This window comes from Rhinoderma darwinii, chromosome 6, assembly GCF_050947455.1.
Source record: "Rhinoderma darwinii isolate aRhiDar2 chromosome 6, aRhiDar2.hap1, whole genome shotgun sequence".
In the NCBI taxonomy this organism is placed as follows: domain Eukaryota; kingdom Metazoa; phylum Chordata; class Amphibia; order Anura; family Rhinodermatidae; genus Rhinoderma; species Rhinoderma darwinii.
The window spans coordinates 147,752,796-147,768,654 of NC_134692.1; the positions used below are offsets into that span (position 1 = coordinate 147,752,796).

The 15,859-nt window shown below is 49.3% G+C and overlaps 1 protein-coding gene across 1 annotated transcript in view; it reads right to left on the reverse strand.

The window, feature by feature from the left end:
* Positions 1-3,635, reverse strand: part of LOC142656728 (integrin alpha-M-like) — a 101,559-nt gene extending 97,924 nt beyond the window's left edge. Inside the window, exons 1-2 of the mRNA XM_075831655.1 lie at positions 3,502-3,635; positions 797-900 (exon numbers count right to left, since the gene is read on the reverse strand). Coding sequence (XP_075687770.1) covers positions 797-900; positions 3,502-3,635 — 238 coding nt within the window. The remainder of the gene's footprint in view (positions 1-796; positions 901-3,501) is intronic.
* Between the last annotated feature and the right edge of the window lie 12,224 nt (positions 3,636-15,859).

Genomic DNA, 15,859 nt, shown 5'->3' on the forward strand with positions numbered 1-15,859 from the left:
CTCCTGCTTGTTCATTGGCTCCTGCTTGTACATTGTCTGCTGCTTGTTCATTGGCTCCTGCTTGTACATTGTCTGCTGCTTGTTCATTGTCTGCTGCTTGTTCATTGTCTGCTGCTTGTTCATTGTCTGCTACTTGTTCATTGTCTCCTGCTTGTACATTGTCTCCTGCTTGTTCATTGTCTGTTGCTTGTTCATTGTCTGCTGCTTGTTCATTGTCTGCTGCTTGTTCATTGTCTGCTACTTGTTCATTGTCTCCTGCTTGTACATTGTCTCCTGCTTGTTCATTGTCTCCTGCTTGTTCATTGTCTGCTGCTTGTTCATTGTCTGCTGCTTGTTTATTGTCTCCTGCTTGTTCATGGCCTTCCTTCCGTTTCTTGTCTGCTGCTTGTCCATGGCCTTCCTTCCGTTTCTTGTCTGCTGCTTGTCCATGGCCTTCCTTCCGTTTCTTGTCTGTTGCTTGTCCATGGCCTTCCTTCCGTTTCTTGTCTGCTACTTGTCCATGGCCTTCCTTCCGTTTCTTGTCTGCTGCTTGTTCATCATCTTCTCTTGTCGTTGCTTCATTCTTGTCTTTTGCTTGCTGATAGATTGCAGCATCCAGTACAAGCTTTGAGAAACGTTTAGCCGCGCTGCTCATGTGTAATAAACATAAGTAAAGAGGTGAGGGGCAGAATCTTGTTTTTCTTCAATTTCATTTCTGTGACGATGATGCAGCAGAGAGGACACGGGGCAATAATCTGTGAGTCTGGAGCACCAGTCGGAGGGGAAATATCTGCCATGTGGTGTTAGTTGTACTTACCAGTGATTGAGATCGGAGAGCAGCTCGTGGTCCCAGGATCACAGCGATATATCTGACCGGTTTTATTTGCTGCGTTTGAATAGCGGGGAGCGCTGACGATCACCCTGGAATGAGACGTTAACTCGTATGTTATATACAGTATATACTGAGTATATAAGTAGCAGATACTGTCCTCACAGCGTCTATAGGAAGGATGAACCCCCTCAGGATACTCCATGTTTTATTGTGTAACAGAATTGATTGTTTATTGTCTCTAGGAAGTGAGACACAAAATATCGAAATACATCAAATATTCTCCCCCTCTACTACACTGCCCCCCTCCGGAAAAGCTTCATTACATCCAGTGATCAATGTTTTTTTTTTTTTTTTAAAGGCACATTTTATTAAAACCTCGAAATAATAAAGGTACACAGAGTATATAATCCAGCCGGCGTGTATAAGGGGGTTACACAGGTGGCCAAATACACCAGGTCAATTCATAAGGAAAAGTACAAGAATATACAGTCATAATGCGACATAAAACAGACAATAAAACCCTGAATACGGTTCTCACTACACAAAAAGAAAAAAGGAAGTCAGAAGAGTTCGGGCTCGTCCACACGTACCGGAATCGCTGCAGAAAATTTCTGCATCAATCCCGTTGAAAGTATCAGACATTCCACTGCGGAAAAAATTCACAATTTCCTGCGTTTTTTTACTGCAGAAAATGGTGCGGATTTGGCTGCGTTTTTCTCAATGTTGGGGGATGGTGACATCTCCTCTGAAAAACTCGGCAATTCAGTCACTCTCCGCAGCAGGAATTGACAAAAAATACGCACCGCAGGTCAATTTCGGGTCAGAATATTACGCAGCGTGTGGATGGGATTTGTTAAATGTCGCCCACTTTGCTGCTACTGTAATCTGCTGCGGATATACGCAGCAATTCCACTACGTGTGGACGAGCCCTACTGCGCCCATTACAAGATCCCCGTGGAGGACTGAGGACCAGGAGACACAGGGGTGGTCATTGCCAAGGAGAACAATTTCTAGGTTAGCAGATAAGACCACTGAGGACTGATGACCAGTATGTGGGTTACCTATCCAGGGTTACCATGCTGTAGTAAATTTGTCTGGGTAACCTCTTCCTTCATATGAAATCTAAAAAAAGAGGACGATTAGAATACATTGGGATCCAGGCTTGTAGCGCAGGCACCTTGGGGGCTTCCAGTGCGTGGTGGGTTTTTTGGCATAAAAAAGAGCAGCACCATAAGAGATGTGGATGGCAGAGGGTATATAAGCTCTTCTACTAGTTGGAGCAAAGACATTTTGGCATTCAGTATTCATGGGAGACCTACTTTAAGTTCAATAAATTCCATGACCTCTGTCCAAAAGCCAAGCATAGCCGGACAGTCCCAAAACACGTGTAAAAATGAGCCATCTCCTCCAAGACAATGCAGACAGGTGAGAGGTCAGTCTTCTCATCATAAACAAGGGCTGTAATAAAATTGATGAAAAAATGTAACCTAAATGCTGTGGTCTCTGGCTGAGATTAATCTTCAGGATTCCTGTCATCAGGATAGGCCATCATTTTTTGATTGGTCAGGGTCCCAGCTCGGACCACCATCAAGCAGCTATGTTGCAGGGGCCGCAGCGCTCGTATGAGCACTTCTTTCAGGTCATTCCAGTCACTGCTCACACTGAATCGCGGACACACTTGTAGCGGTGCCTCACATTATTACAGCCTTCTCCCATTGAAGTGAATACTGTAATACTGTGAACCGCCGCTACAAGTGTGTCCGAAATTCACAGTGTGAGCCGTGAGGGAAATGAAGGGGGCTGGGATCAGTGCTCCGTTTGATCTGAGAGGTGGAGATGTGGGGTATGTTGTCTGTCAGGAGGCCGTCCAGCTAGAAATTGAAGCCGTAATGTGGTAGGCTGGAGTAGGCCTCAGCAATGTAGAGGAGGTGCCAGCGGGCAAACGGCTCCAGGGTGGAGGTCCACCCACGCCACCATGGAGAGACCAGATGGTGTCAGGCCTGCCGGCTGTATGGTTTCCCAGGGATATGGCAGCGGGAAATGGAGGTCACAGTCGGCAAGTTAGAGAGGGCCTCGGCAGAATAGAGCAAGCTCCAGCAGGTACACAGCTCTAGGAAAGAGTTCCCCTTTTTTCTGTCATGGAAAGGCCTGGTGTGGTCAGTCTTGGCGGCCGGGAGGCCGTTCAGCAGAACGTCAGACAGAAATCTAGGCCGCGGCTTAGCAGGCTGCAGCTGGAAAATGTCCCAAAAACACTCCACACTATATAGGACAAAGGCTGGGGGCGTTTGGGCAGTCATTCAATGGTGGGTGGGTGGTCTTAGCGGCTCGAATTGCGCTGGATAATATGTTAGTAAGTGGAGCTTCTAGAACCTGCATCCGTCTCACGCAGTACGATAGTCACGTCCCCACTGTGATCCAATGTGATTATACAATAAAACAAGAAAAAATCCAGAGTCTTCACAGAGCTGCATTCACTCAATTCTGCTGGTTCTAGCGGTACCATCCACCGATTCCCTGTCTATAGACGCCCCCTTCTATAATGCAGGGGGGGCAGTTAATTTCTCCTACATCAGATGACTGTACAGAGCCAAGTCTAAAGATGACACTTCCCAGAATGCAAATCAACAGAGCAAGAGTGAACAAGCTAGAGGATAACAAGCGGCCAGTACAAGATTTATTCATTCTCTTACCATTTTCCCAGCTGTGCGACCTGGTGTCCGAAGCTGCGATCATTGTTCTTAAAGATGATTGGCTGCTCCGTGTCCAGAAAAGAAGCGTCAGCCAAGGACAGAACTGTAATAAGGAATGTGAGGTTAATAAACATGTCCTCCTAACAATGGGAACCCTCCCTGTGGTGGACGGGGAGCGGGACTGGGAGTTGGTGTGTACTGCGAGGGAGAGGACTGGGAGTTGGGGTGTATTGCGAGGGAGAGAGTACTGGGAGTTGGGGTGTACTGCGAGGGAGAGGACTGGGAGTTGGGGTGTACTGCGAGGGAGAGGACTGGGAGTTGGGGTGTATTGCGAGGGAGAGGACTGGGAGTTGGGGTGTATTGCGAGGAAGAGGACTGGGAGTTGGGGTGTATTGCGAGGGAGAGAGTACTGGGAGTTGGTGTGTACTGCGAGAGAGAGGACTGGGAGTTGGGGTGTACTGCGAGGGAGAGGACTGGGAGATGGTGTGTACTGCGAGAGAGAGGACTGGGAGTTGGGGTGTACTGCGAGAGAGAGAGTACTGGGAGTTGGGATAGATTGCGAGGGAGAGGACTGGGAGTTGGAATTTACTGCGAGGGAGGGGACTGGGAGTTGGGGTGTACTGTGAGGGAGAGGACTGGGAGTTGGGGTGTACTGCGAGGTAGAGGATTGGGAGTTGGGGTGTACTGCGAGGGAGAGGACTGGGAGTAGGGGTGTATTGCGAGGGAGAGAGTACTGGGAGTTGGGGTGTACTGCGAGGGAGAGGACTGGGAGTTGGGGTGTATTGCGAGGGAGAGGACTGGGAGTTGGGGTGTATTGCGAGGGAGAGAGTACTGGGAGTTGGTGTGTACTGCGAGAGAGAGGACTGGGAGTTGGGGTGTACTGCGAGGGAGAGGACTGGGAGATGGTGTGTACTGCGAGAGAGAGGACTGGGAGTTGGGGTGTATTGCGAGGGAGAGAGTACTGGGAGTTGGGATAGATTGCGAGGGAGAGGACTGGGAGTTGGAATTTACTGCGAGGGAGGGGACTGGGAGTTGGGGTGTACTGTGAGGGAGAGGACTGGGAGTTGGGGTGTACTGCGAGGTAGAGGATTGGGAGTTGGGGTGTATTGTGAGGGAGAGAGTACTGGGAGTTGGTGTGTACTGCGAGAGAGAGGACTGGGAGTTGGGGTGTACTGCGAGGGAGAGGACTGGGAGATGCTGTGTACTGCGAGAGAGAGGACTGGGAGTTGGGGTGTACTGCGAGGGAGAGAGTACTGGGAGTTGGGATAGATTGCGAGGGAGAGGACTGGGAGTTGGAATTTACTGCGAGGGAGGGGACTGGGAGTTGGGGTGTACTGTGAGGGAGAGGACTGGGAGTTGAGGTGTACTGCGAGGTAGAGGATTGGGAGTTGGGGTGTACTGCGAGGGAGAGGACTGGGAGTTGGGATGTATTGCGAGGGAGAAGACTGGGAATTGGGGGTCTATTGCGAGGGAGAGGACTAGGAGTTGGGGTGTATTGCGAGGGAGAGGACTGGGAGTTGGGGTGTACTGCAAGGGGGAGGACTGGGAGTTGGGGTGTACTGCGAGGGAGAGGACTGGGAGTTGGTGTGTACTGCGAGGGAGAGGACTGGGAGTTGGGGTGTATTGCGAGGGAGAGGACTGGGAGTTGGGGTGTATTGCGAGGGAGAGAGTACTGGGAGTTGGTGTGTACTGCGAGAGAGAGGACTGGGAGTTGGGGTGTACTGCGAGGGAGAGGACTGGGAGATGGTGTGTACTGCGAGAGAGGACTGGGAGTTGGGGTGTACTGCGAGGGAGAGAGTACTGGGAGTTCGGATAGATTGCGAGGGAGAGGACTGGGAGTTGGAATTTACTGCTAGGGAGGGGACTGGGAGTTGGGGTGTACTGTGAGGGAGAGGACTGGGAGTTGGGGTGTACTGCGAGGTAGAGGATTGGGAGTTGGGGTGTACTGCGAGGGAGAGGACTGGGAGTTGGGGTGTATTGCGAGGGAGAAGACTGGGAATTGGGGGTCTATTGCGAGGGAGGGGACTAGGAGTTGGGGTGTATTGCGAGGGAGAGGACTGGGAGTTGGGGTGTACTGCAAGGGAGAGGACTGGGAGTTGGGGTGTACTGCGAGGGAGAGGACTGGGAGTTGGGGTGTACTGCGAGGGAGAGGACTGGGAGTTGGGGTGTATTGCGAGGGAGAGGACTGGGAGTTGGGGTGTACTGCAAGGGAGAGGACTGGGAGTTGGGGTGTACTGCGAAGAAGAGGACTGGGAGTTGGGGTGTACTGCGAGGGAGAGGACTGGGAGTTGGGGTGTATTGCGAGGGAGAGGACTGGGAGTTGGGGTGTACTGCGAGGGAGAGGACTGGGAGTTGGGGTGTACTGCGAGGGCGAGAACTGGGAGTTGAGGTGTACTGCGAGGGAGAGGACTGGGAGTTGGGGTGTACTGCAAAGGAGAGGACTGGGAGTCGGGGTGTACTGCGAGGGAGAGGACTGGGAGGGGGACTGGAAGTTAGGGTGTACTGTGAGTTTACGTGTACTGGGAGAGGACTGGGTGGGGGGACTAGGAGTTTACAACCCAAACTCCGAGTCCCTCTTCCGGTCGGGGAGTACTGGGAGGTAAATGACTGGGAGGGGGACTCGAAGTTGGGTGTGTACTCGGAGGGGGACTGACAGTTGGTGGCAGATGGGGAGGTGATGTGTACTGGATGACTTTTCCGCAGTCCCTCATATGGGAGGTGTAGACAAGAGAAGCTGCCGTCATGTGTGATACCCTCTGACCAACACGCAGCTCTATATGGCTCTATGATAGGACTTGTCTTGAGGATGGTGCTGGGCCAGTGTTGGGCAGTCGTTGCGTGGTGTCTGGTAACTGATTACAGACATTTATAAAATCTCGAGACAACTATTGAGAGCAGGAAAAGAATAACAGGGAATATTTCAAGCAGCTTCTTGTAATCTGTATCTAGTATCAGAGAACATTCTCACCCGGGGTTGGAGGTAATTACCCACACATCCTGACCAGGGATCAAATGTTATGCAAAGGGAAACCTGTTGTGTGTCTGCCATGCGGACCAAAACATGTGACAACGGCCTACGTTCAAATGAAATATGATTCATGAAGGCAAACCCGCCATAATTGATATTTGGAGTGACCCCCATAGGTAGTTATGATAAGGGAAAATAGCCCTCATATATGTGTTAAATACGCAGGATATCACCGCTGCACGTCTAAGGGTTTGTTCTTTTTCTTTCATCCCTTTTATCTTTATAAACTCTTTGATTGCATTGTATCTGTATGTCATTTTTCATCTTTTAATCTGACAACTATTGTATGTATTGCGCTGCACTATTGTGTATTAAATGTGAAATATTAATAAGTCTCTTCCTTGAGTCTTACAGAACTTAATCTTCCGAAGGTGAAGAACGTTACCTGTGTTTTATGTTCCATTTAGATAATCTGTTATTGTTACTGGTGTAAAGGGACTATAGAGAAGTATAGGGGGTGGTAGCATACTGGGGTATAAATGATTGGGGTTTTGGAAACCTACATGGGTAATTCAGCATAATCCTGTCATCTAGAGGAGGTGGATGTGGATTTATGTGGTAACTCAATAGTGTAATTCACCCCCGTAGGCTCCATCTTCACTGTACACCCCGGACATGGCTGACCCTGCTGTAAGACAATGCTCCCAGCATAAGTAAAGCTGAGAAACGTTCATCAGATGAGAGGTCACATGACACGGCCGATGAAGACGGTCTAAACTAAATCATTTGCCTCTGCAATTTGTAGATAACAAATTCCTAGTCTTGGGATAACTAAAAACAAGAACAACTCAACCGAATAATAGAGCCATACAGTGCAATAGTAACAGAGCCATACAGTTCAATAGTAACAGAGCCATACAGTGCAATAGTAAAAGAGCCATACAGCGCAATAGTAACAGAGCCATACAGCGCAATAGTAACAGAGCCATACAGTGCAATAGTAACAGAGCCATACAGTGCAATAGTAACAGAGCCATACAGCGCAATAGTAACAGAGCCATACAGCGCAATAGTAACAGAGCCATACAGCGCAATAGTAACAGAGCCATACAGTGCAATAGTAACAGAGCCATACAGTGCAATAGTAACAGAGCCATACAGTGCAATAGTAACAGAGCCATACAGTGCAATAGTAACAGTGCCATACAGTTCAATAGTAACAGAGCCATACAGTGCAATAGTAAAAGAGCCATACAGCGCAATAGTAACAGAGCCATACAGCGCAATAGTAACAGAGCCATACAGTGCAATAGTAACAGAGCCATACAGTGCAATAGTAACAGAGCCATACAGCGCAATAGTAACAGAGCCATACAGCGCAATAGTAACAGAGCCATACAGCGCAATAGTAACAGAGCCATACAGTGCAATAGTAACAGAGCCATACAGTGCAATAGTAACAGAGCCATACAGTGCAATAGTAACAGAGCCATACAGTGCAATAGTAACAGTGCCATACAGTTCAATAGTAACAGAGCCATACAGCGCAATAGTAACAGAGCCATACAGTGCAATAGTAACAGAGCCATACAGCGCAATAGTAACAGAGCCATACAGCGCAATAGTAACAGAGCCATACAGTGCAATAGTAACAGAGCCATACAGTGCAATAGTAACAGAGCCATACAGTTCAATAGTAACAGAGCCATACAGCGCAATAGTAACAGAGCCATACAGTGCAATAGTAACAGAGCCATACAGCGCAATAGTAACAGAGCCATACAGCGCAATAGTAACAGAGCCATACAGTGCAATAGTAACAGAGCCATACAGTGCAATAGTAACAGAGCCATACAGCGCAATAGTAACAGAGCCATACAGCGCAATAGTAACAGAGCCATACAGTGCAATAGTAACAGAGCCATACAGTGCAATAGTAACAGAGCCATACAGTGCAATAGTAACAGAGCCATACAGCGCAATAGTAACAGAGCCATACAGCGCAATAGTAACAGAGCCATACAGCGCAATAGTAACAGAGCCATACAGTGCAATAGTAACAGAGCCATACAGTGCAATAGTAACAGAGCCATACAGCGCAATAGTAACAGAGCCATACAGCGCAATAGTAACAGAGCCATACAGTGCAATAGTAACAGAGCCATACAGTGCAATAGTAACAGAGCCATACAGCGCAATAGTAAAAGAGCCATACAGTGCAATAGTAACAGAGCCATACAGTGCAATAGTAACAGAGCCATACAGTGCAATAGTAACAGAGCCATGCAGTGCAATAGTAACAGCCATACAGTGCAATAGTAACAGTGCCATACAGCGCAATAGTAACAGAGCCATACAGTGCAATAGTAACAGTCATACTGTCCAAAAGTAACAGAGCCATACAGTGCAATAGTAACAGTGCCATACAGTCCAAGAGTAACAGTGCCATACAGTGCAATAGTAACAGAGCCATACAGCGCAATAGTAACAGTCATACAGTCCAAGAGTAACAGAGCCATACAGTGCAATAGTAACAGAGCCATACAGTGCAATAGTAACAGAGCCATACAGTGCAATAGTAATAGATCCATATGTTGCAATAGTGACAGAGCCATACAGTCCAAGAGTAACAGTGCCATACAGTGCAATAGTAACAGAGCCCTGCAGTGCAATAGTAACAGAGCCATGCAGTGCAATAGTAATAGAGCCATACAGTGCAATAGTAACAGAGCCATACAGTTCAATAATAACAGTGCCATACAGCGCAATAGTAACAGCCATACAGTGCAATAGTAACAGTGCCATACAGCGCAATAGTAACAGAGCCATACAGTGCAATAGTAACAGAGCCATACAGTGCAATAGTAATAGATCCATATGTTGCAATAGTGACAGAGCCATACAGTGCAAAAGTAACAGAGCCATACAGTCCAAGAGTAACAGTGCCATACAGTGCAATAGTAACAGAACCCTGCAGTACAATAGTAACAGAGCCATGCAGTGCAATAGTAATAGAGCCATACAGTGCCATAGTAACAGAGCCATACAGTGCAATAGTAACAGAGCCATACAGGGTAATAGTAACCGAGCCATACAGTTCAATAATAACAGTGCCATACAGGGCAATAGTAACCGAGCCATACAGTGCAATAGTAACAGAGCCATACAGTGCAATAATAACAGTGCCATACAGTGCAATAGTAACAGAGCCATACAGTGCAATAACAACAGAGCCATACAGTGCAATAGTAACACAGCCATACAGTGCAATAGTAACAGAGCCATACAGTGCAATAGTAACAGAGCCAAATAGGGCAATAGCAACAGAGCCATACAGTGCAATAATAACAGTGCCATACAGGGCAATAGTAACCGAGCCATACAGTGCAATAATAATAGAGCAATACAGTGCAATAGTAACAGTGCCATACAGGGCAATAGTAACAGAGCCATACAGTGCAACAGTAACAGAGCCATACAGTGCGATAATAATAGAGCCATACAGTGCAATAGTAAGAGTGTCATACAGGGCAATAGTAACAGTGCCATACAGGGCAATAGTAACAGAGCCATACAAAGCAATAGTAACAGAGCCATACAGCGCAATATTAACAGAGCCATACAGCGCAATAGTAACAGTGCCATACAGTGCAACAGTAACAGAGCCAAACAGGGCAATAGTAACAGAGCCATACAGTGCAACAGTAACAGAGCCATACAGTGCAATATTAACAGAGCCTCACAGTGCAATAGTAACAGACCATGCAGTGCAATAGTAACAGAGCCATACAGTGCAATAGTAACAGAGCCATACAGTGCAATAGTAACAGAGCCATACAGTGCAACAGTAACAGAGCCACACAGGGCAACAGTAACAGAGCCATACAGGGCAACAGTAACAGAGCCATACAGGGCAATAGTAACAGAGCCATACAGTGCAATAGTAACAGTGCCATACAGTGCAATAGTAACAGTGCCATACAGTGCAATAGTAACAGTGCCATACAGTGCAAGAGTAACAGAGCTATACAGTGCAATAGTAACAGAGCCATACAGTGCAACAGTAACAGAGCCATACAGTGCAATTGTAACAGTGTGCAGTGTCAATATATACAGAATAATACAGATACTGAGAATTACACCCAGTGTACAGGACAGGAGAAGTGGTACTGTGCAGTGTATATATATACAGAATAATACAGATACTGAGAATTACACCCAGTATACAGGACAGGAGAAGTGGTACTGTGCAGTGTCCATATATACAGAATAATACAGATACTGAGAATTACACCCAGTATACAGGACAGGAGAAGTGGTACTGTGCAGTGTGTATACAGAATAATACAGATACTGAGAATTACACCCAGTATACAGGACAGGAGAAGTGGTACTGTGCAGTGTCCATATATACAGAATAATACAGATATTGAGAATTACACCCAGTATACAGGACAGGAGAAGTGGTACTGTGCAGTGTATATATACAGAATAATACAGATACTGAGAATTACACCCAGTATACAGGACAGGAGAAGTGGTACTGTGCAGTGTATATATACAGAATAATACAGATACTGAGAATTACACCCAGTATACAGGACAGGAGAAGTGGTACTGTGCAGTGTCCATATATACAGAATAATACAGATACTGAGAATTACACCCAGTATACAGGACAGAGGAGTGGTACTGTGCAGTGTATATACAGAATAATACAGATACTGAGAATTACACCCAGTATACAGGACAGGAGAAGTGGGTGTGTGCTGTCTGGGTGTTGGAGGAAGCTCTTTCCGGGTGTCGGCTCTTTCCTCTCCAGGGAGAGAGTTTGCTGCTTGGGATGAGAGGAAGTTCTTCCCAGCCAAGTGCTTCTCAGCCTCCTGTTACCCGGTCTAGGCCGGCGGGTAGCGGGAGCGTTCAGCAACCGGCCGAAGTTGTGGGGGTGAGAAGATCTAGTCGGGGTCACAGCGATGTGGCCCCGATCCTGCCCCCGCCTGAAACCAGGACAGAAAGCCAGGAAAGCCGCAAGGTTCCTGGTGTTGCAGCCAGCAGGATCGCTCCTGGAGATGTGCAGCAGAGCATGCATGATGGTGTGGAGGCAGATTGGGGTGAACTACGTGCCACGGAGTCAACAACCACCTTTAGCTCCCGTATTGCGGAGTGCCTCCGTGGGTATGAGGACGCCGGGAAGACCATTCGGAAGCTCCAGGAGGAGCTGAAAGCAGCCCGGGTTCGGTCGCACGTCACTTCTGGAGCAAAGAGGTTGGTAGTAATGGCGACTATCAGGGATCTCAAATCTGAGGTGAATGCCCTGAAAGAAAAGCGCAAGTTTATTTTGGAGAATAGTGGACCTTTCAAGGAGAAACTCCTTAATGATGATCGGTTCCGGGCAATGAAGGGTGTCTGTGACCCTGGAAAGCAGACGGATGATGAGGGTGAGGAGGAGGAAATGTGTCCGGGTGCGTCTGGTCAGCGGAGTACGTGCAGCGAGCTGCCTGCAGAGCAAGTGGCTTTACCCATGGACTCCAGCTCAGCTGGTGAGGGGGACACCTGTGACCAGGACATCAGCAGCAGCAATTCAGGTGGGAGGCTGATGGCGGAAATACGGCAGCTCCAGTCTCCGGTGAGCCTGCAGCATTTTTCTTTTGGCGCGGACTTGGGTCCAGAGGAGAATGTTAATGCCAAGCGCGCAGCAAAGCGCAAAGCCCGGCGGCGACTAAAATCAAGAAAGGCTGGAAAAATCGTGGAGGAGGTCAGTTTTAAGTTTGTTCCCCACCCAGTGCTACCCCAGCTGGCCGCAGGGTCAGCTCGCTGCACAAGCCCCGTGATCCAGCCTAGCCCGGGCCCTGAAGTGGGTCCGGTGCAGGAAAGCGGGGAGATTAATGATGGCGTGATAATGGAGGCTGATGTCCCTGCTTGTCGTAGTAGCGGTGGCGTTTTTGGTGGCGTTTTTAAGGCGTCAATAGCGCCAGATAATGTTGGTGGCCCAGCGTTGGGTGCAGAACAAAGCTCTGGTGCTCAGGTTTCCTCTTCAGTAATGGGGGGCAGCTCGACACCAGAGCCGGCAGCGAATATTCCAGTGTCCCTGGAACCCGTTGGTGCTACTGAGCGGCGGCAGCATGAAGGGGCTGCTGGGACTGACGGCACGGTTGAATGTCCCCCCAAGCTTGCGGTCATTGGGTCCGGTGGCGCAGTCACTAGTATTCCTTTGGTGGCTGCGTCACATGAATCCCCAGCCCGGGAGCCAGCTTTGCCAGGGGTGAGGGCGAGTCTGGGCATTGCTGGCTCTAAGAAGGAAGGATTGTCTCAAGTAAATAAATGTCACGCTAATAAGGTTGAGGGGAAACCTGATGACACCGAGGCGATAACATCCGGCCCAGAAACCCTTTTTACTGCTGGTCCAGAGGGTGAGGGTATGAATGGTGCAGGTACGAGTGCTGTTAATAATGGTGAGGGTATGAATGGTGCAGGTACGAGTGATATTGATAATGGTCCCTCTCCTGTGTCTGGGGCCGGGGTGAGTGGTGGGAATGTTACTGCCAGGGGTATGAGGTCTAGTGAGGCCGGTCCATCTGCCCCCCCAGGGGTGACTACTCGCAGTTATGCCAGTGTCACTGCTGGGGCCTCCTCCTCATCTTCAGGCTCTGGGGACGGTATTTTACAGCGGCGCCTCCTGGAGGCCCTTAAAAAGGGTGAGAGAACAATAATGGTAGAGGGCCGAGCGGTTGATCTGTCCTTCTGGATAGACAGGCATGGCCTGACTGCTTTCCGAGAAGAAAGGGAAGGGGAAACTGTGTGGACCCTTCCGACAGCCGGGCCTGGGGGGGCTCGTAGGAATGTTGTTCGTCTTCGCTGGAGAGGCAATGATACGTGCCCACCTAGGGCAAAAATAGTTGAGCTTCTCTTGAAGATGAATTTCAGGGCGATCGACATCTTTGCCCTGATACATCCCTATGGCACCCCAGTATTTGACATCAGCTTTGTTCGGCCGGAGGGCCTGGAGCTCTTTTGGTCAAATTATGAGCTGGTGAAGAATGAGCCCGGCTGGCGAGACTTCGCTGTACAAGCGTTGTCTCGTCAGAGCGAAATCAAGAAGGTGACCGTCCTAACTTGCAATGAGTGTCTTTCTTGTATGGACATTATGACCTGGCTCAGCAGGTACGGGGAGGTAACGGAGGTCCCCAAAAAAAAACAGGGATGAATTTGGCATCTGGTCAGGGGCCTGGACCTTTATGGTTAAATTAAAGCGTTCAGGAAGTACTGTCACCCACATCCCTTCCTCAGCCTTTTTAGGAAGGGACCGAATCCTGGCCTTTTACCAGGGGCAGCCGAAGCTCTGCCACAGGTGTGGTGACCCCACGCACTTCAGTGCCAACTGCAGAGTGCAGAAGTGTGCGTTGTGCGGGGGGATAGGTCACCTTGCCACATCCTGTGGGGATATTCGGTGTCACCTGTGTGGGGATCTAGGTCACCCATTCAGTCGCTGCCCTCGTTCCTTTGCCAACGCCATGGCGGGCCCAGCAGGAGAAAGCCGAGAGGTTGCTCCTGCCGTGGTTGGCACTGGTGGAGGTGAAGGGGCTGAGGGGCCAGGGAAGAAAGGCAAGTCACCCTCCAAGTTAAGGCGATTGGAGAACCGTCGAAGGAGTAGGGAGCTCGGGGAGCCCCAGGCAACTGGGGTAACCCTTGGCCCTGCTCCGGGGGCGAGTGTCATTGCTACTGAGGCCCTGGGGGAACAGGACTTGAATGAAGAGGTCAGGAGGTTGGAGAGGGAGGAGGAAGCCGCTTCTTCATGTTCCTCGCTATATGAAAGTATGGATGAGGACAGTAGACGGTGGCTAGATGAAAAGCGCAAGCAGGGTGCTAAAAAGAAAAAAAAGGGAGATAAGAAATCTTCTCCTCCCCTGGTCCAGGTGCCTAAGGAAAGCCCAACCGACTCACCTCTTGTTGTTCTCTCAAACCGCTTTCAAACCCTCAGGGACATCTCCTCTTCAGATGAGGAGTGTGGGGGTGAGGATGTGGCGAAGGTGACGAGGGGGTCTGTGGGGGGCGTCCAGCTTCTTGCCTCAGGGCATGCGGAACCCTCAGGGAGAAGCGCTGTCCCGGAGCCTGGAGGTGAGGTTGATAGTGGTGCTGGCGGGGAGGTGGAGGAAGGGAGGGATATGGACACATCAGCATCCCTCAAAAGGGCCCTCGGCTCTTCATCAGACAGTGATAAAAACCAGGGGAAGGGCAAGGGGAAGGGGAAAAAGGTCATCTAATTCAATCACCCAGGATGGCGGCACCCACCCCGTTGACGCTGGCATCTATTAATGTCGCCAGCATTAAATCTGACAAGGCTAGATTTGCGGCCTTTGATTTTCTCGGCCGAATTGAGGCCGACATTTTATTTTTGCAAGAGACCAGGCTGACAGACTTGGCAGCCATACATAAAGCGAAAAAGGAGTGGAGGCGTGGACCATCTTATTGGTCTCTTGCGGCCGAGCCGGGTAGCGGGGTGGCGGTTCTTTTCACCGCATCGGTAGAATGCAGACGGGTTATTGAATTAGAAATGGGGAGGTGCCTGATCTTGGATGTCCTCATGAAGGGACAGGAGCTCAGGCTCATTAACATCTATGGTCCCCAAACCAGCTGGGACCGGAAAAGTCTCTTTATGAGGATCAAGCCCTATCTTTTTACGAGTCGGCAGGTGGTCTTTGGAGGGGACTTCAATGCTGCCACGAGGTCCCAAGATAGGGGAGGTTCCAGAGACAGGCTGACTTATGACTGTGTGGCCCTAAATAGGATAGCTAGTGAGGCTCGCCTGGTGGATGTCCACATCCGGCACACCCCAGGCCACGCGGGATTCACCTTTTATCGAGGTAGTTGTAGGTCTAGAATAGATAGGTTTTATTTAAAGGAGGATGCCATCTCTTCGGCAGTGTCCGTCGTTGAGGTGGAGTTCTCCGACCACTGTTTAATTTTATTTTCTCTGAATGTTGCAGAGACCCCCAGGATGGGAAGAGGCTTTTGGAGGCTCAATTCGTCTCTCTTGGAAGAAGCGGAGATAAGACGGTCCTTTGAGGATTTCTTTCAGAGCCAGGTACCATTACTGGATCTTTGTAGCAGTAAGTCGGAGTGGTGGGAGATGTTCAAAAAAAGGGTGGCGAGTTTCTTCCGCCAGCTCTCGAGCCTCAGGAGCCTGGACAGGTATCGCCTGTATCAGGGCCTGAGGAGGAAACTCGAGCATCTTGTCTCGACTGGAGGTGACCGCGAGGACATTTCCAGAGTGAAATCTTTGCTTAAGAGTTGCCAGTATGATAGACACGCATCTTTAGTTTTTGAGAGGGATTTTGGGAAGTACCGCTCGCCCGACCCCTACAAGAACTGCAAGATGTCAGTAAATAGTAA